The sequence below is a fragment of the Kogia breviceps genome, chromosome 13 (genome assembly GCF_026419965.1).
Source record: "Kogia breviceps isolate mKogBre1 chromosome 13, mKogBre1 haplotype 1, whole genome shotgun sequence".
Lineage (NCBI taxonomy): Eukaryota > Metazoa > Chordata > Mammalia > Artiodactyla > Physeteridae > Kogia > Kogia breviceps.
The window spans coordinates 61,980,605-62,004,280 of record NC_081322.1 but is presented as its reverse complement, the minus strand read 5'-3'; the positions used below and the strand labels follow the sequence as shown (position 1 = coordinate 62,004,280).

Below are 23,676 nucleotides of genomic sequence, written 5' to 3'. Positions count from 1 at the left end.
AATTGACCTCACCAGCTAGGGAGTGTGGCTTCTACAATATCAAGACAAAGAGCAAAAGCAACCAGAAATAGTAAACTAAAGCCCAACAATTTTCAAGGAGTGGGAGAACAACCTTTTCCTAAGGGGAGCCTGCTGTATAGTCGGTGCTTATCTCCACTTTTACTGATCTGTCCCTCTGACAATAGCTTCTTACTGCCCTCTGCTGGTTAGGTCTGAACTCGGTCTCTTAAAGCTGCCCTGTTGTATCCAAGTGCTATTTTACTAAACAAGTAAATTTACATGTTCACAAAACATACAAATTTTTTTTAAGTTTTATATTAATACTACTTAAAATTAACCCTAAGACTACCTTGTACCATCCTTTCATTTCTTTAATTAAGAATGTTTTCTTACTAAAAAAGCAATACATATTGATTAAAGAAAAAAGGAAAACCAGAATACCCACCTTTCCAGAAGTAACCATTAAAACTTTAATGTATATCCTTCCAACCTTTCTTCTCTGAAGGCATGTGCCTTTTATTTTTTTTTTTACAAAATGTGGTCTTACTGTACATGCTTTAACTATTGCCTTAAAAATACATTGACAAATACCCTTCCATTCTGTCCATTTTTATGGCACCATAATACCCTGTTATGTAGATGTATCACATTTTACCTAATTGTTCCCCTCCTTCAACCAACAAATCCTATTAAGAGTTCTGTAGTAAGTGTACTTACAGCTATAACCATTCTTTCATTTGTAATTGATCAATGAATGGGTTAAAACTAAATTGATGCTTTACAATTTCTCTCACCCTTTATCAACAGAAAATGCAAGGTTAACAGAACCTCCCAGGTTGGTAGGGCCACAGAATAACCACCAGTCTCCACCTTCATGTTTCACAACTCAGTTTAGTTCCTCAAGAGGAAACCCGGCTTCTACCTATAAAAGCACTTGTCTCTACTCTTGTTCATCCCCTTCCCAAAGCCTATTTATCACTGAAAACAAATTAGGAATGCGGTGATGAAAGTGGTCAGTGAACAAGGGGCAAAAGAAATGACACTCTTAAGGCATGTTTCATATGAACTAAGAGCTTAAAAGATTGCCCCTTTAGTGCAGGTCTTAATAATTCCTAGGGTCCCCCACCTCCCTCATTTCTAAGCCTTTTCAAGCAAAAGCCAGGTTGTAATGGAACTTTAATCAGCAGGCTCGGCCCTGTATGTTCTGGGTAGAAAAACTGGCTGAAACATCTCACTTGTGATATGAGAAAGTTTTAATTTAGGTGTGCTTATGCCATTTGAAGTGTAAGCCACTGTTTTTTAAAAAGGACTGATTTCTGCCTGGGGAGCACCAGTACCACCAATCCTTCTGACCACTCATGTGTTAGTATTTATGTAGCCCAAGCCCTAAATACCTGATCGCCCTCTGTACAATTATTCTTCAATTTTGACTGTGACCACCCCTCTGCCCCCAGCACCTGGCCACCGGCAATGAGTCAGATTTCATCGAAGTTTCTCTCTGGGAGGCTGGGGAAGCCGGATGGCATCTCTTGGGCACCCGCATAGCCCAGCCATGATGCCTCCATTGCTCTTGCTAGAAATTACTCCTGCAAATTCCATAATGCCTTGTGGATTGGGCTTTATGAGGACCCCAGCTGGGAGGACAATGCCCTACCCCACTGAGCCATCACCCTGCCCCACCCTCAGCCTGGAATGAAGGCTGTGATCTTACTTCCCCATCTTGGTTAAATAGCCTCTCCTTCCTCCTCTATCTATGAAGAGAGCAGGAAGATGCAAAGCTTGCTCGTGCTTAACATATTCCTTGAGCCCAACTTTTTGTACTCTCATCTACAAAGAAAAAAAAAATTCAAGCTCCATTTACAAGGCTAGTCTTCAGTAAGACAGATGTTTCCACATTTCTCGGGTTTGTAACACCTCTGCCTACGTTTTCATTGCCTCAACAATCCAGTTTAAGATAGGCAAATTCTTGTAGCCTTTTTACAATTTTTCTATGATGTCCTGATTATTTTTAAAAGAATTTAAAGTGGTTTACCAAAAATACATATAATAGAAATTTTAATAAAATCAGGACCAGGCAAAAATTTTAAAGTGTAAGAGTTAAGAACAGAAAATGGATTTGGCTTGGAGGTTTTCTTGCAACCCAGTGAAAGGGGAGTCTCATGAGGGATGCCCTCAAACTATTATTTTCCCCAGTAAGAGAATGAAGACATCTGCTTCTGCCCTGGCACCTTTGCATGGATGGGTTCCCTCATGAATCCCATAGAAGCTATAGACAAGTCACAAATTCAAGGCTAAAACTATGTTCCTTTGAGCTGGGTTTTGAAGACTGCCAGGTAGACAAAAAAGAAAGGTACTTCGGGCAAAGGCAGAAAGAGCTTATAGATTTTAGTCATGAGAAAAAGGATAATCACTTCACTCCAACTGAGCAGTGTGGATGAAAAACTGGGGCCATTGCCACCTGGAGTCTACAGGCTATTAAAGGCAGAGGTAGGAGCAGAGGACATCCGAGGGCTCTGGCTTGGGAAATCGACAGGAAGTAACACCAAAAAATGTTAACACTTGGTGCAGAGCTTGGCATACATTAGCACGTCAACAGCTCTTCCCCTTCCTCTCACAAAAAGCACTGACCTTGAGGGGAAGATAAAATTCACTTTGAGGCACACAAAACGTTTTCATGGGGTACTGTCTAGTGTGCACCATTAGTGTAGCACTGATCAGACAAAGTGGAAAGTGTCCCAGGCCTTAGGGAAGTAAACAGGACCAGCCTGAACTCTGGAACTATTACAATAGAAGGGGTGGGCAGAGAGAGAAGCAAGGGACTAAGGGACAGTATGGCAAAGGCCAAAGTAGACCACAAATTTTTCAAAGAAGTCAGGAAGAAGTCAAAAGAAAAAGGTCATTAAAAAGCTAGTTTGACCATAAGTGTCTTGGTGACCATAACATTCTAGCAGACAGAAGCCAGAAAACACACTAAAAATGAATTTTCAACAATGGACTCAGCCAGGTAGTATTTACAGTAAAATAGGGTCAAGGGTAGAATATTTCTTTAAGTGTGTTTCGTAGCTCAGCTGACAGCAGATATGGAAATATCGGAAAACCAATGCTGATGTAATCCCAAATCAGAGTTAACATTCAGCAAACAGATTAGCTTCACAAAGTCTTCCCAGCACTAATTTCAAAAAGGGGTGAATATGAAAATGCACTTTGCTGTAATCCAACAGTTTTCCCTAGCCTGAATTACACAATTTCCCACAAAGGATCAAACAAAAATATGGTTTTTCCACTACATCAACAGACTCAAAACAGCACCAAATACAGCATAGGGACTCAAAATGTTAAGTAGACAGTGATATAAAGAAATCACAATTAAAAGCAAACTGAATTCATTTTCCTTTCACATGTGCCCTATAACTGTATAGTAAGACAGGCAAACCAGGGGAGAGACACTGAAAGTACCCCAGTTGGCAATTTACGAGGGATTCCAATTTTAAGCCTTCCATTAGTCCTACCTGGCTCAACATTTCGTACTCACACAAACAATCCCAACTTGATCCAGGCTTGAAGTACATGGGTCACCATTACTTCTCCCTACTTTCTAGAGGGACTAGAAATATATGGAAACACATCTTCTTTCTGTGCCTAATATTTAGGTAAATAAGACACTGACCTTCCCTAATGGGCACGTGATTAAGCGTACCTGGACTTCATGTACCTTCTAGTGTCCCACAGACTAAATCCAATCCAGCTTGAGGATTTAAAATTATTGACACCCACATTTGACTAGCCTCAACCCATTTCTCTAGGTTCTAGGATGGCCTCGTCATAGTCATGATAAATGTCCACACCCAAGAAACCCTGTCACTAATACCTCACTCTAAACCTATCTTTACTTGGGCTCTTCTACTTGCCAACACTGAAGTTACTTACTGGTTGGGAGAATAGGCTTTCACTTAGAACCAGGCGACAGATAGCATGCTTCCAGTTACTTTGCAATGAATATCTTTTGTTCTTCATTAACAGGGACCTTACTTTACTGCCCCAAATAAAAAACCAGAGATGAGGAACAAGAGCCCAGTTTTTTTATTTGATCATTTCTTGCATTTGAAGTACTCCTCGATGACATCCTTGGCCTGAGACTCTTTGCCATAATCCTAAAAAAAACATATGTGATTTTACTAAAATTTAGAAACTCCACTAAATTGTTAGCACTAGTTATAATGAAGCTTTTAAAAAAATCAGCACGTCTCATGAAAATGCTTCCCACCATTAAAATGTCTTATAGCCATTTTCAGGGACCTTAAAGACTTCAATGTTTTTAAGGCTCGTAACATGGCTTTCCTATTGCCAGCATTTTCTAAATTTCTGCAGAATCACATTCAGGTAAGCAGATTCATTGGCTGGCTTAATTATGGCTTATTTCCCTTTTCTGCAAGGCAGAAGGCTTTTTCTAAGTCTGCTAAGGATTACGCATTTTTTGCTTCAGAGATTCTTGACTTAACTCACAGTGAAGCGCATCTACCCAGCGCAGCCTTCACCCTGCACACCGGTACCGACTTACCTTAACCACCACACAGCTGCAGCCAACCACTTTACGGGGTTTTCCCTCTCTGTCAATTTTACAGAGGCCTACCCATTCCCCTAGTTTCTTGTTGTCATCAACCTATCAGGGGGGAATAAAAACAAAGATCACCACACTCCAAGGCTTTAATGCTATCGATAACACAGTACATTGTATGAAAGGCAGCTGTCGTCAGAGAGGGTGACATGGCAGTTTCCTCATATCAGTTCGGTAGAGGGAGCCAGTTGTCATCATGCACAGCACCAAGACCCCCTATCAACACCCTATCTTTTGTTCTGTATCAACATAATATTAGCATTTAATTCTGCAGGAATAAAAATGTCTCTAGAACTAGCTTTATCATAGCCAACAATGCCAAGTTTGTGACGCTTTTCACACCTGCAGAAAACAAAGAGCTTGTTGCAAAATGTGCTCTGCTATGACAAAAATCATTATGGATAGCATTTATGTGGACACATGTCCCTAACTGGCCCAATTTCCATTAAGCTACTTTGGCTTTCAGAAAAACAAAAGTCAATGAGAAACTTACCTTAATCAGGTTGATTTGGTGCTCAGCACAAAGGGCCTCCACCAACTTGACATACATAGGCTCATCACAGTTGGATGCAAGCACACAGAGATGGGCTTGGCGCCTGAAATGAAAATCCAACAGTAGACGCTAAAATTCAGATCTAAATCCACTACTGTGCTTTAGAAGAGTTATCTTTGCACTGGCTACACTGGCAAAACATAAGCAGCCACTGAAGAACACAACTTTAGTTTGATGTAGCTACCACTGGGCACATATATGTTCCTTAACTTCATCTACAGAATCACCCTGTCTTCAGTAACTCTTAAAGCTTCAAATGTTACATATAGGAACTAGTTTACTAAGTTGTTACCTGTTACTAGCCCAGACCCTTAATACTGCAGAGTATTTTCAAGATACAAATAGTAGACTCGTATCAGGAACTTTCCAACAAGTGCTGTTTTCATTGGATTCAACTGGCCAACCTACACCAAATTGAATAGTCTTAAATTTACCTAGCTTAGTAACCCGTTCACGACATTTAAGTTCATCTAATAGTTAACAGTTGTTTTGCCAATGTTACTCACCCAGAGACCTGAGTAAATTTACAATTATCCCACATCCACATTGATCTCCACAGCTACTGTACAAAGTTCATACCAAACCCAGATGTTTCTACCACATTAACATAACGGCTTTAATTTGCAAATTGCTAAATAAAGGTTCCCACGTATCCCCTGAATAACAGTGAAATTAGCCCCAAAAGCTACAGGTTTGTCAGACTGTTAGTTTTCACTCATAAAAGGAGTGAAGGGGTATCCGACAATTTAAGTCATCATTCAAACACTGTAGTTTCACTTTAAGAAACAAGTGCTCATCCCCATTCCAAACCCACACACTTTAAGTGGGCCATTAGAGATCTGAATTGATACCTTTTCCTAGGTTTCCTGTAGAACGGATGCCATTCAGAACCTTTGTGCTAACACCATGAACTTCACGCTTTCTTCCCTCGGCTGCAGTTTTGTTCCGGTTCCAACACCCCACCGTATTGAGACTGATACACGTACTTGTCTAAGGCTTTGGCAGCTTCGCGAATTCCACGTGCTAGGCCATCGTGGATGAGGGCGGTCTTCAGCACCTCTTGCAGAGCAGTATTAACGTCCATTACACCTCCAGCAGCAATGCTAAAACACAAAAATTTAAGCTATTAGTCAGTTCCCGCACACCACCTAACGCGTTGCACTTGGCAGTCATCAGCAAAATAGGTCAGACGCGCTTAAGGCGCCACGGCCGACCCAGAGCCCGCACTGCCAGCTCGAAGGCCACGCCTGGGCCGCACCACCACCCCGGGCCCTGGGGCTCACCCTTCCTCGGCCATGGCGGTGGGTTACGGGTGGAGCCGAATCTTGAGTGCACTACAATACAAAAAACAAAAACGTGGTTGGTAAAAAAGTTCAACGTAGGTACAGATATTCCTCGCCAATCCCACGCAAAAATCTGCGAGCCACGCTCCGTAAACCCCACCCTCGCTTTCCTCCACTCACCCCGCGCCTCCGCCTCCGCGCGGCTCCGCGGCGGCAGGGAAAGAGAACGAACTTACCCTCAAGACGGTATTTAAGGGTTTCCCAGGACCCCTAGGCGCATGTGCACTCCCTTCTGTGGAAGAGCTGGCTCTGGCAGTGCCGGGTCTCGAGAATTTCTGTTTCCGGATTGAGACGGTTCTGAGACAGGGGTCCTGCTAGCCTTCTAGCGGGACCGGCCATGACTCTGTTTGGCGGTCATTGGCCCGCATAACAGGCACTAACGCGGGCAGCCTCCAAACGTCATTCCCCGCCGGGGCCGGGGCCCGCGGAGGCCCAGAGAACTCGTCGTACGGAGCGCGAGAAGGGCCAAGTTCTCCTGTCTGCGCGATCTTGTAAGGCCCGCGGAGCCCAGGCTCTGTCGGAACACCTGTTTTAACCCCTTCTGACACTATAGTTGTAATTTCCTGTCGACCCCACTAACTGGGCCTCACTGAGCTTCACACTCTCTCCCTTCACTTTTAAGTCATTCTGAATGTTCATGAATTTTTCATTCTGTGGGTGATCTTCGCCCGCGCGCGCGTCTCTCTGTTTTCATGAAACGAAAGCTCACTACTTCTGAGCGCATTGCAAATTCCACTTTCCCGGCGACTGTTAGTTAAGTGGAACCTCTGGCCAGCCCGGTGGTTGGTTACGGTTTCCTAATACAGTTCGTTCTAAAAGGTTTATTTGTTTTCGTTTTCTTTTTTAACAGTAAATTGCCCCCTGGATTTGTAACCCCGTCCAAATCGGGATTTAACAGGTGCATTTAAACACCTGCAATGTACCATACGTAGGGACAGGGTCTGGAAATACAGAGATGAAAACGTAGTCTTTGAGAAATCCGGCATTAATTTCGCCTTCCAGGACTGACGGAGTTAGGAGTGCAATCTGAGAAGTCAATTTTAACTCGGATTTTCACGGGAAGCAACATTCTGAATTTGATTGGCCATTCCCCTACCAGCACTTGCAACGCAAATGCATGAAATACAGCCGAATGTAATCAGTACCGTCCTTTTCCTAGTGTTTTGACTTCCTCTTCTGACAAGTCGCCAAGACAGTAATTAAGCAGTTCATAGGTGCCAGCACTGTGCATACAGTGAACAGCCAAGAGCAAACAGATAACGTTAAATTCTTGAGTGCTGTGAAGAAAGCAAAAATGAGTAACGTGGTAAGAGTGAGAGGTAGAGTTAGCCAAAATAGTGATATACTGGAATTTTAATAAGTTAACATCGTTCATTTTTAACTTTTAAGTTTTCATTTTAAAAGTGTTGAAACTGCTTCTTTCCATCCATGACTCATCCTAAAAAGTTCTTCACTTTACTTATTCATTTAACTATTGAACTTTTGCTTTAAAAAAAAAAATACTGCAGGGGCTTCCCTGGTGGTGCAAAAAAAAAATACTGCAGGGGCTTCCCTGGTGGTGCAGTGGTTAATAATCCCCCTGCCAAGGCAGGGGACACGGGTTCGAGCCCTGGTCCGGGAAGATCCCACATGCCGCGGAGCAACTAAGCCCGTGTGCCACAACTACTGAGCCTGTGCCCTACAGCCCATGAGCCACAACTGCTGAGCCCGCGTGCCACAACTAATAAGCCCAGGCACCTAGAGCCCGTGCTCCACAACAAGAGAAGCCACCGCAGTGAGAAGCCCACGCGCCGCAACGAAAGAGTAGGCCCCGCTTGCCACAACTAGAGAAATCCCGTGTGCAGCAACAAAGACCCAATGCAGCCGAAGATAATAAATAAGTTTTTTAAAAAATACTGCAGAGTTTATAAAGATGAGAATGTTTATTTCTGCTGCTCTCGTGTTTGTGGTGGGATTAAGATTTGAGCCAAAGATGAGAATACCTGAAGGCCTCAGGGGATGTATAAAGTGGGAAGGTAAGAGAAGGCCTTTAGGCTGTGGCAGCGTTTGGAACTGTCTTAGAAAAAAGAAAGAAACAGAAAAAAGAGAAAGAAAGGATTTCAAACAGGAAGGGTAGAAGGAAAGAAATTATTCTAAGTGAAGGAAAGAGTAAGGCCAAAGGCATGGATGCCTCCTTGTCTTTTTTACCTTAACCATGTTTGTATTTTTGAAAGGAAATGTGATAGTGTTTCAGCAAATTTTTCATCTAAAGTTTATAAAAGTTAATATGCTAAGCATATTAGATTTCTAACCCCCCCCCCAAAAGAATCTTAGGGATGAGGCACGGAATTTGGTAAAGACATGGGAAAATAATCATTGCCAAACAATGTATTTATATAGGGGAAAAATGATTAAATACCTTTTAGACTCAGGTATCATGGGCCTTAACATTTCACCTTAATAAATGCTTTTTCTATCAGTTTGAAACCTCCCTTCTTAGAACTGGAGCTGCGTTTTTCTTTTGATGTCCTAGTTATATAACTGGTTCTAATCTCAGGGATAAAGTTAAAGGGCACACTAGTGATTCAAGGATTCTCTAATATAGATTCTCCTACTTCACTATTTTAAGGTCACGCCCTCTCAATTTTAGATATTGGCAAAGGTGAAAGACAAACAAAATAGAACGTAATATGTAGAGTCACTCTCATACCAGCAGATCATTATACTTACATAATATACACAAATGTGTGTCCAAAATACATATGAAAAATAAATTCTAAAGTTTATTTTAGAAACAATAATGATAATAATAAGTAATTTTGTTTAGTACCTTTCTACATGCCAGTTTATGTGCTAAAGTATTATCATATATTTTCTCCCTTAATCATTGAAATTCCATGTGGTAGTGGTGGTGTTAGCCCCCTTTAACAGGGAAAGAAACTCAGACTTCAGAGAGTTGCCCAAGATCACACAGCTAGTAAATGTGGAAACTGATCTTTGAGCCCAATTGACTTCGAAGCTCGTGCTTCTAACCCTTCAGCCATTTGGATGATTGCCCAAATGTGGGAGGGAGATCGTAGATTTCAAAGATAACTCTTTGCACCTCACATTTGACAACGGTATGACTGGTTCTACCTTATTGTGCTAAAAAGTCACGTAATTGGAGAAAGGGAGTATTGGAGTGTTAGGAAAAGAGAGCAGTAGAAATTTGGGTTTCTGAATCATCTACATGTAGATGTATTAGTTAGCTAGGGCTGCCCTAACAAAGTATCACAAACTGATAGCATAAACAACAAAGTTATCCTCTCACAGTTTTTTTTGTTTGTTTGTTGCGGTACGCGGGCCTCTAGTGTTGTGGCCCCTCCCATTGCGGAGCACAGGCTCCAGACACACAGGCTCAGCGGCCATGGCTCACGGGCCCAGCCGCTCCGCGACATGTGGGATCTTCCTGGGCCGGGGCACGAACCTGTGTCCCGTGCATCGACAGGCGGACTCTCAACCAATGCGCCACCAGGGAAGCCCTCCTCTCACAGTTTTGAAGGCAGGAAGTTTGAAATTAAGGTATCTGCAGAGTCAGTTACTTATAAGGCCGTGAGAGGGAATCTGTTCCATGCCTTCCTGTTTATTTTCTGAGGTTTGCGAGCAAACTTGGTGTTCCTTGGCTTGTGGCAGTATAACTCCAATCTTCACATGATGTTCTCCCTGTGTACATATCTGTCTCTGTGTCCAAATTTTTTCCTTTTTATAAGGATACTAGATTATATATATATTATATATAATTATACTATAATTATATAGTATATATTTATATAGTATATAAATATTTATATAGTATATAAATATTTATATATTTATAGTATATATATATTATATATATTATACTAGATTAGGGGCTCACCCTATGCCAGTATGACCTCATCTTAATTAATTACATCTAGAACAATTCTGTTTCCAAATAAGGTCTTGATATGGGGTGCTGAGGTTGGGACTTTCAGCTTTGTATTTTGGGCGGGGACACAATTCAACCCACGACAGATGTGAAAAAAGAAGGGGATGTAGAACAGATTAAGTGATAGGAAAGATCTTTGAGTTGAACTGCAAAAAGCTTACTTGAAAGACCAGAGCTGGCACTATGGAAAACAGTATGGAGGTTCCTTAAAAAACTAAAAATAGAACTACCATATGACCCAGAAATCCCACTATTGGGCATATACCCTGAGAAAACCATAATTCAAAAAGACACATGCACCCCAATGTTCACTGCAGCACTATTCACAATAGCCAGGTCACAGAAGCAACCTAAATGACCATCGACAGACGAATGGATAAAGAAGATGTGGTACATATATACAATGGAATATTACTCAGCCATAAAAAGGAATGAGATTGGGTCATTTGTAGAGGTATAGATGGACTTAGTGTCAAACAGAGTGAAGTAAGAAAGAGAAAAACAAATACCATATATGAATGTATATATGTGGAATCTAGAAAAATGTTATAGATGAACGTATTTGTAAAGCAGAAATAGAGACGTAGACGTAGAGGACAAATGTATGGATACCAAGGGGGAAGAGGAGGGTGGGAGGAATTGGGAGATTGGGATTGACATATATACACTATTGATACTATGTATAAAACAGATTACTAATGAGAACATACTGTATAACACAGGGGGCTCTACTTAATGCACTGTGGTGACCTAAATAGGAAGGAAATCCAAAAAAGAGGGGATAGATGTATTTGTACAGCTGATTCACTTTGCTGTACAGTAGAAACTAACACAACATTGTAAAGCAACTAGACTCCAATAAAAACTAACTTAAAAAAAAGAAAGACCAGCAAGGGGAACAGAAGCTAAACCAGTACACACGAAAGACAAATATCATGGAGTGGTGGGGTCCAGCTGAGCTGAGTTCCAATTCCAGCTCTCTCTGGGGCCTTTGGCAAATGACTTGTTGTTCCGAGTCAGTAAAGCGGTGATAATACTAGAATATCATGAGGGGTAAAAAGAGATAGTTGTTGAAAGTGTTTGCCACTGTGCCTGTTAAGTAGTTACTTACCTTATAAAGAACTTCCCATGAGAATATATGGAAAGGTTCTTAATATTACCTTCCTCCTGTCCTAAAGCATCTAGCATTTAGTACAGTGACTTACATATTGGAGTCATTAAACCAACATGTACTGAATGAATTCATGGAATGAAATAAGATTAAGCATCTGGGTAGTAGGCACACCAACAATAAAGCCATGTTGGCAACTATTGTCCTAAATGAATGCCTGTTGTGAGGCTTTGGGCATCCCAGGAAGCCACTTTTAATTTGAAACTTTTTAAATGTTCCTACCTTTGGGGGTAGAAATAAATATAATGGATGGAAATGGAAGTTAAGAAACATGAGAAAACTCAAAAATATTATCCTGCTGCAGCCCCAGAACATGTAGGTCTAGCCTTGGCTTATGTAGCATATGGTTTTAAACATAGTGAAGAAAAATAGTTGTAGCTGAAAAAAGGTTTGGACCAAAGAAAATAGAATCCTATTATATCAAGGGATGAATCAAAGGAGAAGGAGAAAGTTGGTGAGAGGGAAGAAAATAAAAAATAAATAAAGCAGACGAATAAGAGTGGGATAGATTAATAAAGGCTGTAAGTAGTAGTTTGGAAAATTAATACTTAAAGCCTTCCATTGAAAACCCAGTTTATTAAAAGAAAAAAAAAAGGCTTTGTGGGACAGTGGGGCTAATTCATTGTATTGCCAAGTATGAAGCCTATATATTTTGAGGTTTTTGTGTAATTCTCACCTAAGTGTTCTTAAGTATTACTAAGATTGTTTCCTCAGCCCTTGTTTTTCTTGCTACCAGATGCTACGCAGAGCTCTCTGGGCGCCATGGCTACTCACTACAGGGCTGATTCAGGGTGTGTAGGAACGAAACGTACCGAGGAAGATAATTAGAGGCAATACTTAAAGTTTATGAATAAAATAATTATAAACCAAAAACACAGGCAATTTATAAATGAAGTAAATAGTGGCTAATAGAACAAACTCTAAATTAACATTAAATTTATTCACTTGGGGTACAAGGAGGACCTGGGTGTGCAGGATTCCAGATCCCAATGCTACTTCCTATAGACCAGCTCTGCTGTTATCTGTGTAACTTTTTTTTGAAAAATGGGTCCTTATGCTCTAACATGTGTTTGACAATTGCAGTTCTTATTGGAGAATCATTGAAATGAAGCCAGGACCACTGCTGTGCTTAAAACTAGAGCTATATTAAAGAAAAACAAAAAGAAGTCCGAGTTCCATAATCACTTATCTACCGTTTTCTGTCTCTGTAGTTCTGGTCAAAACACTTCTAGTCTCTGCCTCTCAAGTGCTTCATCTGTAAAATGAAGTAGAGAATTGAATGAGATGCTTTTAAACACTCCTTTGGTTTGGATATTCTGTGTCATCACTTTGAAACAATAATTTTTTAAAAATTTATTTATTTATTTATTTATTTTTGGCTGTGTTGGGTCTTGGTTTCTGTGCGAGGGCTTTCTCCAGTTGCGGCAAGCGGGGGCCACTCTTCATCACGGTGCGCGGGCCTCTCACTGTCGCGGTCTCTCTTGTTGCGGAGTACGGGCTCCAGACGCGCAGGCTCAGTAGTTGTGGCTCACGGGCGTAGTTGCTCCGCGGCATGTGGGATCTTCCCAGACCAGGGCTCGGACCCGTGTCCCGTGCATTAGCAGGCAGAATCTCAACCACTGCACCACCAGGGAAGCCCTGAAACAATAATTTTAACTTTTAGTAAATGTTGAACATCTGTGTGGTCTGCCATAGTCATTTTCCGATATCATATGACTTCAGCCACAAGACACTGAGCTGTAGCTGATGCCAGCTTCCCTCCTGTGTCTCCAGGTTATAGGTGACTTCTTTATTTGTAAGTACAGCTGTTCCTTCTTTTGTTTGTTTGTTTGTCCGTGAGCACGTCATGGGGATCTTAGTTCCCTGACCAGGGATTCAACCCGTGCCGCCTGCCGCCTGCAATGGAAGCACAGTCTTAACCACTGGACACCAGGGAAGTCCCAGCTGTTGCTTTTTTATATTAGGACAAGTAAGCATGTTCATTATAGAAAACTTGGATAATATTGTATCAATTATAGTCCTTATGTATGGAACAGAATAACCTATGGTCAACATTAAACAAAAAAAAAAAGTGGCTCAGGAAATAAAAGGGTTTGCTGAGCAATCAGGTTCAGGAAATGGTAGAAACAGAATAGTTCCAGGGATCTTGGTTACAGGAACTTTTACAAAGTCTCTTAAGTTAGTGCTTCTCAAACTATCTGACTAACTGACTGAATGAAGATTTTTCACCCAGTCTGTCACAGATAATTAGTTTAATAAAATACAATAAATATTAATTACTAGTGGTTCTGCAAGACTAACCCTCTTGCAGATAATAAATGTAAGCCTAAACATTTTAGAAACAACTACCTGAAGATACTGGAGAATGACCAAAAGCAGACAGAACTGGAGGGCGCGGGTGGAGATTGACACTTGGGAAAAGCAATGGCACTGGCTGAATTCCCTTTTTTTTTTAAAATTTATTTACTTATTTTTGGCTGTGTTGGGTCTTCGTTTCTGTGCGAGGGCTTTCTCTAATTGTGGCAAGCGGAGGCCACTCTTCATCGTGGTGCGCGGGCCTCTGACTATCGCGGCCTCTCTTGTTGCAGAGCACAGGCTCCAGACGCGCAGGCTCAGTAGTTGTGGCTCACGGACCTAGTTGCTCCGCGGCATGTGGGATCTTCCCAGACCAGGGCTCGGACCCGTGTCCCGTGCATTAGCAGGCAGATTCTCAACCACTGCACCACCAGGGAAGCCCCTGAATTCCCATTTTTATGGCTTTTAGTATGAGAGGAGCCCCCAGTGCCACATGGAACAACTAAGAGTCAGAGGTCCTCAGTTTTACTGTCCTAAAAACCAGAGGAGAGAGTTTAGAGCAACCGCAGCTGCTGAAAATGGAGGGCAGTGGGGAAATTTCCAGAAAGGAGAGAGCCAGAGAGGGGCAGACCGATATTCTGTGTATAGACCCAGCTAAATCTCTGACTGGCCCCGAGCTAATGCGTGGGGTAGACTCAAAGCAACACAACTAAAGCTAAAGAAAATACACAGAGATTTCAGCTGCTTCCCAACACCGGAGAAACAGATTATAAACTTTGAGTCAAGGTTGACTAACTCTGCTAAAATTTAAAAAGAAAAAAAAATCAATATTCTTTGAAAGAATACAAGAGAATCCAGAGTCTCTGCAATGTATCATTCATGATACATTATTTTTCTTATTAATAAAAAAAATACATGTAACAATTTAAAGCAAAAATTATAACATTTTATTATGGACTTATTTCTAGATATAATGCTTATGAAAACTAGAACATAAATGATTAGAAGCTGACGATGCATAAGTGGACCTATATGGGGGTAAGGTTCTTATGTTTTGCATGAAGTGCTACAATATTAACTCAAAATAGATCAGAAAAGTAAGGAATGTGTTTTGTAAACCCTAAGCAACCACTAAAATATAATTCAAAGAGACATACCTAAAAACACAACAGATAAATTAAAATGTAATTCCAAAACTTGTTTTCAATTAAATAAAAAGATAAGAAAGAAGAAATTAATAAAAAAAAAAAAACAGACAGGAAGATATAAAACAATAAAACAGTAGATTTAAATCCAACCATGTCGGGCTTCCCTGGTGGCTCAGTGGTTGAGAATCCGCCTGCCGATGCAGGGGAGACGGGTTCGTGCCCCGGTCCGGGAATATCCCACATGCTGCGGAGTGGCTGGGCCTGTGAGCCATGGCCACTGAGCCTGTGCGTCCGGAGCCTGTGCTCCGCAATGGGAGAGGCCACAACAGTGAGAGGCCCGTCTAGCACACGCAAAAAATAAATAAATAAAAATTAAAATAAATCCAACCATGTCAAAACTCACCTTAAATGTAAATAGACTATCTGCTCAAATTAAAAGACAGAGATCGTTAGAATGGATTTTTAAAACATCAACTATGTTCTAAGAGATGCATATTTATTTATTTGGCTGCAAGTCTTGTGAGATCTTAGTTCCCCGAATAATAGGGATTGAAGATTGAACCCATGCCCTCACAGTGAAAGCAGATGGCCAGGACTTTCCCTTTTTCTTTTTTTTTTTTTTTTTTTGGAGGAGATGCAATTTTTTTAAATTTAATTTTATTTATTTTTTTATACAGCAGGTTCTTATCTATTTTATATATATTAATGTATATATGTCAATCCCAATCTCCCAGTTCATCCCACCACTTTCCCCCCTTGGTGTCCATATGTTTGTTCTCTACATCTATGTCTTATTTCTGCCCTGCAAACCAGTTCATCTGTACCATTTTTCTACATTCCACATATACGTGTTAATATATGATATTTGTTTTTCTCTTTCTGACTTACTTCATTCTGTATGACAGTCTCTAGATCCATCCACATCTCTACAAATGACACAATTTCATTCCTTTTTATGGCTGAGTAATATCCCATTGTATATATGTACCACAACTTCTTTATCCATTTGTCTGTTGATGGGCATTTAGGTTGCTTCCATGACCTGGCTATTGTAAATAGTGCTGCAATGAACATTGTGGTACATGACTCTTTTTGAATTATGGTTACTCAGGGTATATGCCCAGGAGTGGGATTGCTGGGTCATATGGTAATTCTGGTTTTAGTTTTCTAAGGAACCTGCATACTGTTCTCCATAGTGGCTGTATCAATTTACTTTCCCACCAACAGTGCAAGAGGGTTCCCCTTTCTCCACACCCTCTCCAGCATTTGTTTTTTGTAGATTTTCTGATGATGCCCATTCTAACTGCTGTGAGGTGATACCTCATTGTAGTTTTGATTTGCATTTCTCTAATAATTAGTGACGTTGAGCAGCTTTTCATGTACTTCTTGGCCATCTGTATGTCTTCTTTGGAGAAATGTCTATTTAGGCCTTCTGCCCATTTTTGGATTGGGTTGTTTCTTTCTTTAATATTGAGCTGCATGAGCTGTTTATATACTTTGGAGATTAATCCTTTGTTCGTTGATTCATTTGCAAATATTTTCTCCCATTCTGAGGGTTCTCTTTTCATCTTGTTTATAATTTCCTTTGCTTTGCAAAAACTTTTAAGTTGAATTAGGTCCCATTTGTTTATTTCCATTACTCTAGGAGGTAGGTCAAAGGATCTTATGGTGATTTATGTCAAAGAGTGTTCTTCCTATGTTTTCCTCTAAGAGTTTTATAGTGTCTGGTCTTACATTTAGGTCTCGAATCCACTTTGAGTTTATTTTTGTGTATGGTGTTCTATCCTGGAGAATGTTCCGTGTGCACTTGAGAAGAAAGTGTAATTGGCTGTTTTTGGATGGAATGTCCTATAAATATTAATTAAATCTATCTGGTCTATTGTATCATTTAAAGCTTGTGTTTCCTTATTAATTTTCTATCTGGATGATCTGTCCATTGGTGTGAGTGAGGTGTTCAAGTCACCCACTATTAATGTGTTACTGTCGATTTCCTCTTTTATAGCTCTTAGCAGTTGCCTTATGTATTGAGGTGCTCCTATGTTGGGTGCATATATATTTATAATTTTTATATCTTCTTCTTGGATTGATACCTTGATCATTATGTAGTGTCCTTCCTTGTCTCTTGTAACCTTCTTTATTTTAAAGTCTATTTTATCTGATATGAGTATTGCTACTCCAGATTTCTTTTGATTTCCATTTGAATGGAATATCTTTTTCCATCCTCTCACTTTTAGTCTGTATGTGTCCCTAGGTCTGAAGTGGGTCTCTTGTAGACAGCATACATATGGGTCTTGTTTTTGTATCCTTTCAGTGAGCCTGTCTTTTGGTTGGAGCATTTAATCCATTCACGTTTAAGGTAATTATCAATATGTATGTTCCTATTACCATTTTCTTAATAATTATGGGTTTGATTTTGTAGGTCCTTTTCTTCTCTTGTGTATCTCACTTAGAGAGGTTCCTTTAGCATTTGTTGTAGAGGTGGTTTGGTGGTGCAGAATTCTCTTAGCTTTTGCTTCTGTGTAAAGCTTTGGATTTCTCCACCGAACCTGAATGAGATCCTTGCCGGGTAGAGTAATCTTAGTTGTAGGTTCTTCCCTTTCATCACCTTAAATATATTGCACCACTCCCTTCTGGCTTGTAGAGTTTCTGCTGAGAAATCAGCTGTTAACCCTATGGGAGTTCCCTTGTATGTTATTTGTTGTTTGTCCCTTGTTGCTTTTAATACTTTTTCTTTGTCTTATTTTTTGTCAATTTGATTACTGTGTGTCTTGGCGTGTTTCTCCTTGGGTTTATCCTGCCTGGGACTCTCTGCACTTCCTGGACTTGGGTGGCTATTTCCTTTCCCACGTTAGGGAAGTTTTCGACTATAATCTCTTCAAATATTTTCTCTGGTCCTTTCTCTCTCTCTTCTTCTGGGACCCCTATAATGCAAATCGTGTTGCATTTAATGTTGTCCCAGAGGTCTCTTAGGCTGTCTTCATTTCTTTTCATTCTTTTTTCTTTATTCTGTTCTGTGGCAGTGAATTCCACCTGTCTGTGTTCCAGGTCACTTATCCGTTCTTCTGCCTCAGTTATTCTGCTATTGATTCTTTCTAGTGTAGTTTTCATTTTAGTTATTGTATTGTTCATCTCTGTTTGTTTGTTCTTTAATTCTTCTAGGTCTTTGTTAAACATTTCTTGTATCTTCTCGATCTTTGCCTCCATTCTTTTTCCAAGGTCCTGGATCATCTTCACTATTGTTATTCTGAATTAGTTTTCTGGAAAGTTGCATATCTGTACTTTATTTAGTTGTTTTTCTGGGTTTTTATCTTGTTCCTTCATCTGATATAAAGTCCTCTGCCTTTTCATCTTGTCTGTCTTCCTGTGAATGTAGTTTTCCTTCCACAGGCTGCAAAATTGTAGTTCTTCTTGCTTTTGCTGTCTGCTCTCTGGTGGATGAGGCTATCTAAGAGGCTTGTGCAAGCTTCCTGATGGAAGGGACTGGTGATGGTTAGAGCTGTGTGTTGATCTGGTGGGCAGAGCTCAGAAAAAGTTTAATCCACTTGTCGGATGATGGGTGGGGCTGGGTTCCCTTCCTGTTGGTTGTTTGGCCTGAGGCGACCCAGCATTGGAGCCTACCCAGCTCTTTGGTTGGGCTAATGGTGGACTCTGGGAGGGCTCACGGCAAGGAGTACTTCCCAGAGCTTCTGCTGTCAGTGTCCTTGTCCTCACAGTGAGCCACAGCCACCGCCCACCTCTGCAGGAGACCCTCCAACACTAGCAGGTAGGTCTGGTTCAGTCTCCCCTGGGGTCACTGCTCCTTCCCCTGGGTCCCGATGTGCACACTACTTTGTGTGTGCCCTCCAAGAGTGCAGTCTCTGTTTCCCCCAGTCTTGTCAAAGTCCTGCAATGAAATCCCGCTAGCCTTCGAAGTCTGATTCTCTAGGAATTCCTCCTCCCGTTGCCAGACCCCCAGGTTGGGAAACCTGACGTGGGGCTCAGAACCTTCACTCCAGTGGGTGGACTTCTGTAGTATAAGTGTTCTCCAGTCTGTGAGTCACCCACCCAGCAGTTATGGGATTTTATTTTATTGTGATTATGCTCCTCCTACTGTCTCATTATGGCTTCTCCTGTATCTTTGGATGTGGGGTATCTTTTTTGGTGAGTTCCAGTGTCTTCCTGTTGTTGATTGTTCAGCAGTTAGTTGTGGTTCCGGCGCTCTAACAAGATGGAGTGAGCGCATGTCCTTCTACTCCGCCATCTTGAACCAATCTTGAAACTGGAAGAGATGTATTTTTAAATAGTTTAAGAGTTAAAAGGATGAGAAAAGATATACCATGCAACCAATAAACAAAAAGGCTGTAGTGACTATGTTAATATCAGATAAAATATACTTCCAAACTATTACTGATAATAGAGGTATTTCACAATCATAAATGACAAATGAGCAAGTTCACTGCAGAGACATAACATATATATATATATATATATATATATATATATATATATACAGAAATTAAATGGTATGATAAACTCAAAATTACCGTTGGAGATTTGAACATCCCCCTCTTAGCAATTGACAGAACAATTAGACAAAATAAGTAAAATTATAGAAGGTATGAAAAAATCTATCACTCTGACCTAATTAACTTTTATAAAATACTACATCCAACAACAGTAGAATATTATTATTTTCAAGTGCACATGATACTGTTTACAAAGATGGAATGCATGCCATGCTGCAAAACAACTTTCAATAAATTTTAAGAGATTGAAATTTCCAGGATAGAAATATTCCACAATAAAATTAAATCAGAAATCAATAATATAAATATATCTGGAAAATCCACCAATAATTGAAAATTATAAACACACTTCTTATTAATCCATGGGAAAAATAAATAAATAAGGAAAATTAGAAAATATTTCAAATTTTATGATTATTTGCAGGATGTAGTTAAAGCAGTGCATAGAGAGAAATATAAAACCTTTTGTGCTAATATTAGAAAAGAAGAAAGGGCTAACATCAATGATATGTTTCTAAAGTATAAAAAGTAAGGGCAAAGTAAGTCAAATAACTGGTGAATTCTTTCAGACATTTAAGGAAAAAGTAACCCTAATCTCATACAAACTCATCCAGAAAATATTGGGAGTAGGCAAAACTTCCAACTTCTTTTACAAATCCAGGATGACCATGATACCAAAACCTGACAAAAGAAAAGAGAATTACAGGACATTACTCATAAGCATAGGTAGAAAAATCCTTATCCAATTTGGCAAATTGAACCTACTTTATATAAAAAAGATAATACTGTGTGTCCTAAATTGGGTTTATCCCAAGAGTGCAAGGTTGGATTAACAGTAGAAAATTGATCAGTTTATCATATTAAAAATATAAATAAGAGAAATTATTAACAATAAATTCAGAAGACACTTCTGATAAAAACCCAACACCAATTCATGTTAATGTCCCTCAATACATTAGAAATATGAGAACTTCCTCAATCTGATAAAATGTACATATGAAAAATCGACAGCTAACCTCATACTTAATGGTAGAAGACCTAGTGTTTTCTTCCTAAGACTGGGAACAAAGTGAGTATCTCCATTCTCAACACTTCTATTCAAAATTTTCCTGGTAATCCTAGTCAGTGCAATAAAGTAAGTGAAAAATGAAAGCATACACTTCAGAAAGGAAGAAGTAAAACTCATTCATAGATGACATGATTATGCAGAAAATCTAAAAGAATCTATAAAACAACTGTTTGAACTAATGAGGAAATTTAGCAAGATTGCAGGGTACAAAATTAATATAAAAATTAATTTACTTTTATATATAATCAAGTGATTGGAAAAGTAAATGTAAAAAAATCCATTTTAATAACTTCTAAAACCAAAATATTTAGGAATAACTTGACATGAGGCATGTCATAGATACCTCTACAATGACAAATGCAAAACATTTCTGAAAGAAATTAAAGAAGATTGACGTCAGTGGAGAGCTATATCACGTTCATGAATTAAAAGACAATATTAATTGGATGTCAGTTCTCTCTAAATTGATCTATAGAGTCAACAAAATCCCAATAAGAATCCCCCCCAGGGTTTTTTTGGAGAAATTGAGAGCTGATTCTAACATTTCTATTGAAATTCAAAGGACCCCGAATATTTAGACTGCTCTTGAAAAAGAGCAAAGGTGGAGAATTTTCACTCCCTGACTTCAAACATACCAGATTTTGACACGTGATGGAAGCAAGTAAGTAGAAGTAGATGGCCCCACCTGAAATCCCCCCGGTGCAGGGGGGGCAGCATTCCAGGGGAGTAGGGATGAAATTCTGACTGTAGTGTCTGGTACCTACCTCCAGCAGTGCTGACGCAGTCTGGGTACTGGGTCGCTCCTGTGCTGGGATTTTAGGCACGTAGCCTCTAAGTGGTGTGCATAATCCTCCTGATAACTCTGTGCGTTACCTAATAACCTGTGATACATTCAATGTCTGCTTAAATGAGCAAAAGTTGTTTCTTTTATTTTATTTATTATTATTTTTTGTGTGTGGTACGTGGACCTCTCACTGTTGTGGCCTCTCCCGTTGCGGAGCACAGGCTCTGGACGCACAGGCTCAGCGGCCGTGGCTCACGGGCCCAGCCGCTCGGCGGCATGTGGGATCTTCCCGGACTGGGGCATGAACCCGCATCCCCTGCATCGGCAGGCGGACTCTCAACCACTGCGCCACCAGGGAAGCCCAAAAGTTGTTTCTTTTAACAGCAACAGGGAACCCTGATTGCTACAAATGCTAGGAAGAAAAATAAAGAAGGATGAAGGGACAAAGGGTTACGGGTGTATCAATTTACATTCCCATAACCCTTTGTCCCTTCATCATATCAATTTACATTCCCATAATCCTTTGTTCCTTCATCATATCAATTTACATTCCCATAACCCTTTGTCCCTTCATCATATCAATTTACATTCCCATAATCCTTTGTTCCTTCATCATATCAATTTACATTCCCATAACCCTTTGTCCCTTCATCATATCAATTTACATTCCCATAATCCTTTGTTCCTTCATCATATCAATTTACATTCCCATAACCCTTTGTCCCTTCATCCTTCTTTATTTTTCTTCCTAGCATTTGTAGCAATCAGGGTTCCCTGTTGCTATTAAAAGAAACAACTTTTGCTCATTTAAGCAGAAAATGAAGGTGGGATAGGGAGGGTGGGAGGGAGACACAAGAGGGAGGGGATATGGGGATATATGTATGTATACGAATAGCTGATTCACTTTGTTATACAGCAGAAACTAACACACATTGTAAAGCAATTATACTCCAATAAAGATGTTTACCAAAAAAAAGGGTTATGTGTCTGTGTTTTGATATAGGGGTAAGAATGAACTCTGAGGAGGTGACATTTAAACAGAGACCATATTATTCCATTTTAGTTTGTAAAGAAAAAATGTTTCACATGTGTATATATGTCTACGTGAACATATAAAAATATGAACAGATAATTGTGGTAGGCTGATAATTGATCCCAAAGATATGTCCACATCCTAATCTCTGCAAGTTATAAATGTTACCTTATTTGAAAACAAGGGTCCCTGCAGTTGTGATTAAGTTAGAGATCTTGAGATGAAGAGATCATTTTGGATTTTGGCTCAGTGAAATTGATGTTGAACTGCTGGCCTGCAGAACTGCCGCTTATTTTAAGCTCCAAACTTGTGGTTATTTGTTATAGCAGCCACAGAAGACGAATGAGATAATATTTTCGACCATAACACTAAGGATCTAGAAGGAGGATGGGAAAGAGAGGTTAGATGTGAGAGGAAGATAGGAGTATGAATATGTGTACCACAAAATCTTATTGTAAATTAAAAGTAAATGGATGCAAAACAAGAACATGCATTTTATTAAAATATATAAAAACAAAAAATTTGTATTAAACATGCAAGAAGGATTGCTGATGGAGAGGGAATGGGAATGGGGATAGAGGGAAATACATGACAACAGAAATGAAAAATTCAGTTGAAGGATTGGAACATAAAGTTAAGGAAACTTCCAATAAGATGGAGCAAAAAGAGAAAGAGATGAAAAGTAGAAGAGAAAAAGAGTATTAAGTAAGAGGACCCAATAGTCTAGTGACCCAATAGCTACATAAAGAGCAATCCAGAAAGAACATAAAAAGGGGATGTAGTCATCAAAGAAGTAATTTTAAAAAATTATCCTCTATGACTTGATGTTAGACTGGAGCGAGAATGCAGAATAAAATAAGATTGGAGAAATAGGCAGGGATTAGATAATAAAGATTCTGGAGGCCGCTTCAAAGAACCTTTGCTAGAGCTAATCCTGTTTAGAATGGCTCTAAAAGCTCTCCTAACCTACCTGCTCACCCAGGAATTTTTACATAATCTTCAATACCCACTGTAACATCGCTTCCTCAGGAAGCCACCCTGGACTCATTTAGCCAAAGTAAACAGTTCTTCCAATATGTTTCTCTTATAGAACTCATTGCATTATAATAAATTGTTAATCAGTGTCTGTTTTATCTGCTAGAAGGAGGTATGTATGCTACTTAAGGGCAGAGGCTGGATGGGGCTCACTTATCTTTGAATTTGCAATGCCTGGCACTAGGTAGTAACTCAAT

The 23,676-nt window shown here is 39.9% G+C and overlaps 1 protein-coding gene, 3 non-coding genes and 1 pseudogene across 5 annotated transcripts; all 5 read right to left on the bottom strand.

Moving 5' to 3' along the window:
* The window catches only part of LOC131767818 (small ribosomal subunit protein uS2B-like), a 28,256-nt pseudogene extending 24,299 nt beyond the window's left edge, over positions 1-3,957 (bottom strand).
* A 100-nt stretch (positions 3,958-4,057) lies between these two features.
* On the bottom strand, positions 4,058-6,708 carry RPS12 (ribosomal protein S12). Of its 2 annotated transcripts, none has more exons than XM_067010807.1 (6): positions 6,688-6,708; positions 6,452-6,502; positions 6,155-6,271; positions 5,109-5,211; positions 4,559-4,660; positions 4,058-4,151 (listed from the first exon to the last, which is right to left on the bottom strand). In XM_067010807.1, exons 2-6 carry the CDS (start codon positions 6,463-6,465, stop codon positions 4,089-4,091), a joined length of 399 nt encoding a protein of 132 aa, XP_066866908.1. In that variant the 5' UTR covers positions 6,466-6,502; positions 6,688-6,708; the 3' UTR covers positions 4,058-4,088. The 2 variants fall into 2 exon arrangements, with proteins under 2 accessions (XP_066866908.1, XP_058938890.1); XM_059082907.2 differs by having other exon boundaries at positions 6,632-6,706.
* On the bottom strand, positions 4,275-4,404 carry LOC131740308 (small nucleolar RNA SNORA33). The gene has a single exon (XR_009330899.1). It is a non-coding gene; the product is annotated as a small nucleolar RNA SNORA33 (small nucleolar RNA).
* On the bottom strand, positions 4,744-4,820 carry LOC131740309 (small nucleolar RNA SNORD100). The gene has a single exon (XR_009330900.1). It is a non-coding gene; the product is annotated as a small nucleolar RNA SNORD100 (small nucleolar RNA).
* Positions 5,860-5,932, bottom strand: LOC131740302 (small nucleolar RNA SNORD101). The gene has a single exon (XR_009330893.1). It is a non-coding gene; the product is annotated as a small nucleolar RNA SNORD101 (small nucleolar RNA).
* Positions 6,709-23,676: the final 16,968 nt, after the last annotated feature.

Coding starts and splice junctions, on each gene's coding strand:
- RPS12 (XM_067010807.1), bottom strand. Junction 5,212..6,154: donor GCTGCCAAAGCCTTAGACAA/GTACGTGTATCA, acceptor TTTTCATTTCAG/GCGCCAAGCCCATCTCTGTG. Junction 4,152..4,558: donor GCAGCTGTGTGGTGGTTAAG/GTAAGTCGGTAC, acceptor TGTTTTTTTTAG/GATTATGGCAAAGAGTCTCA.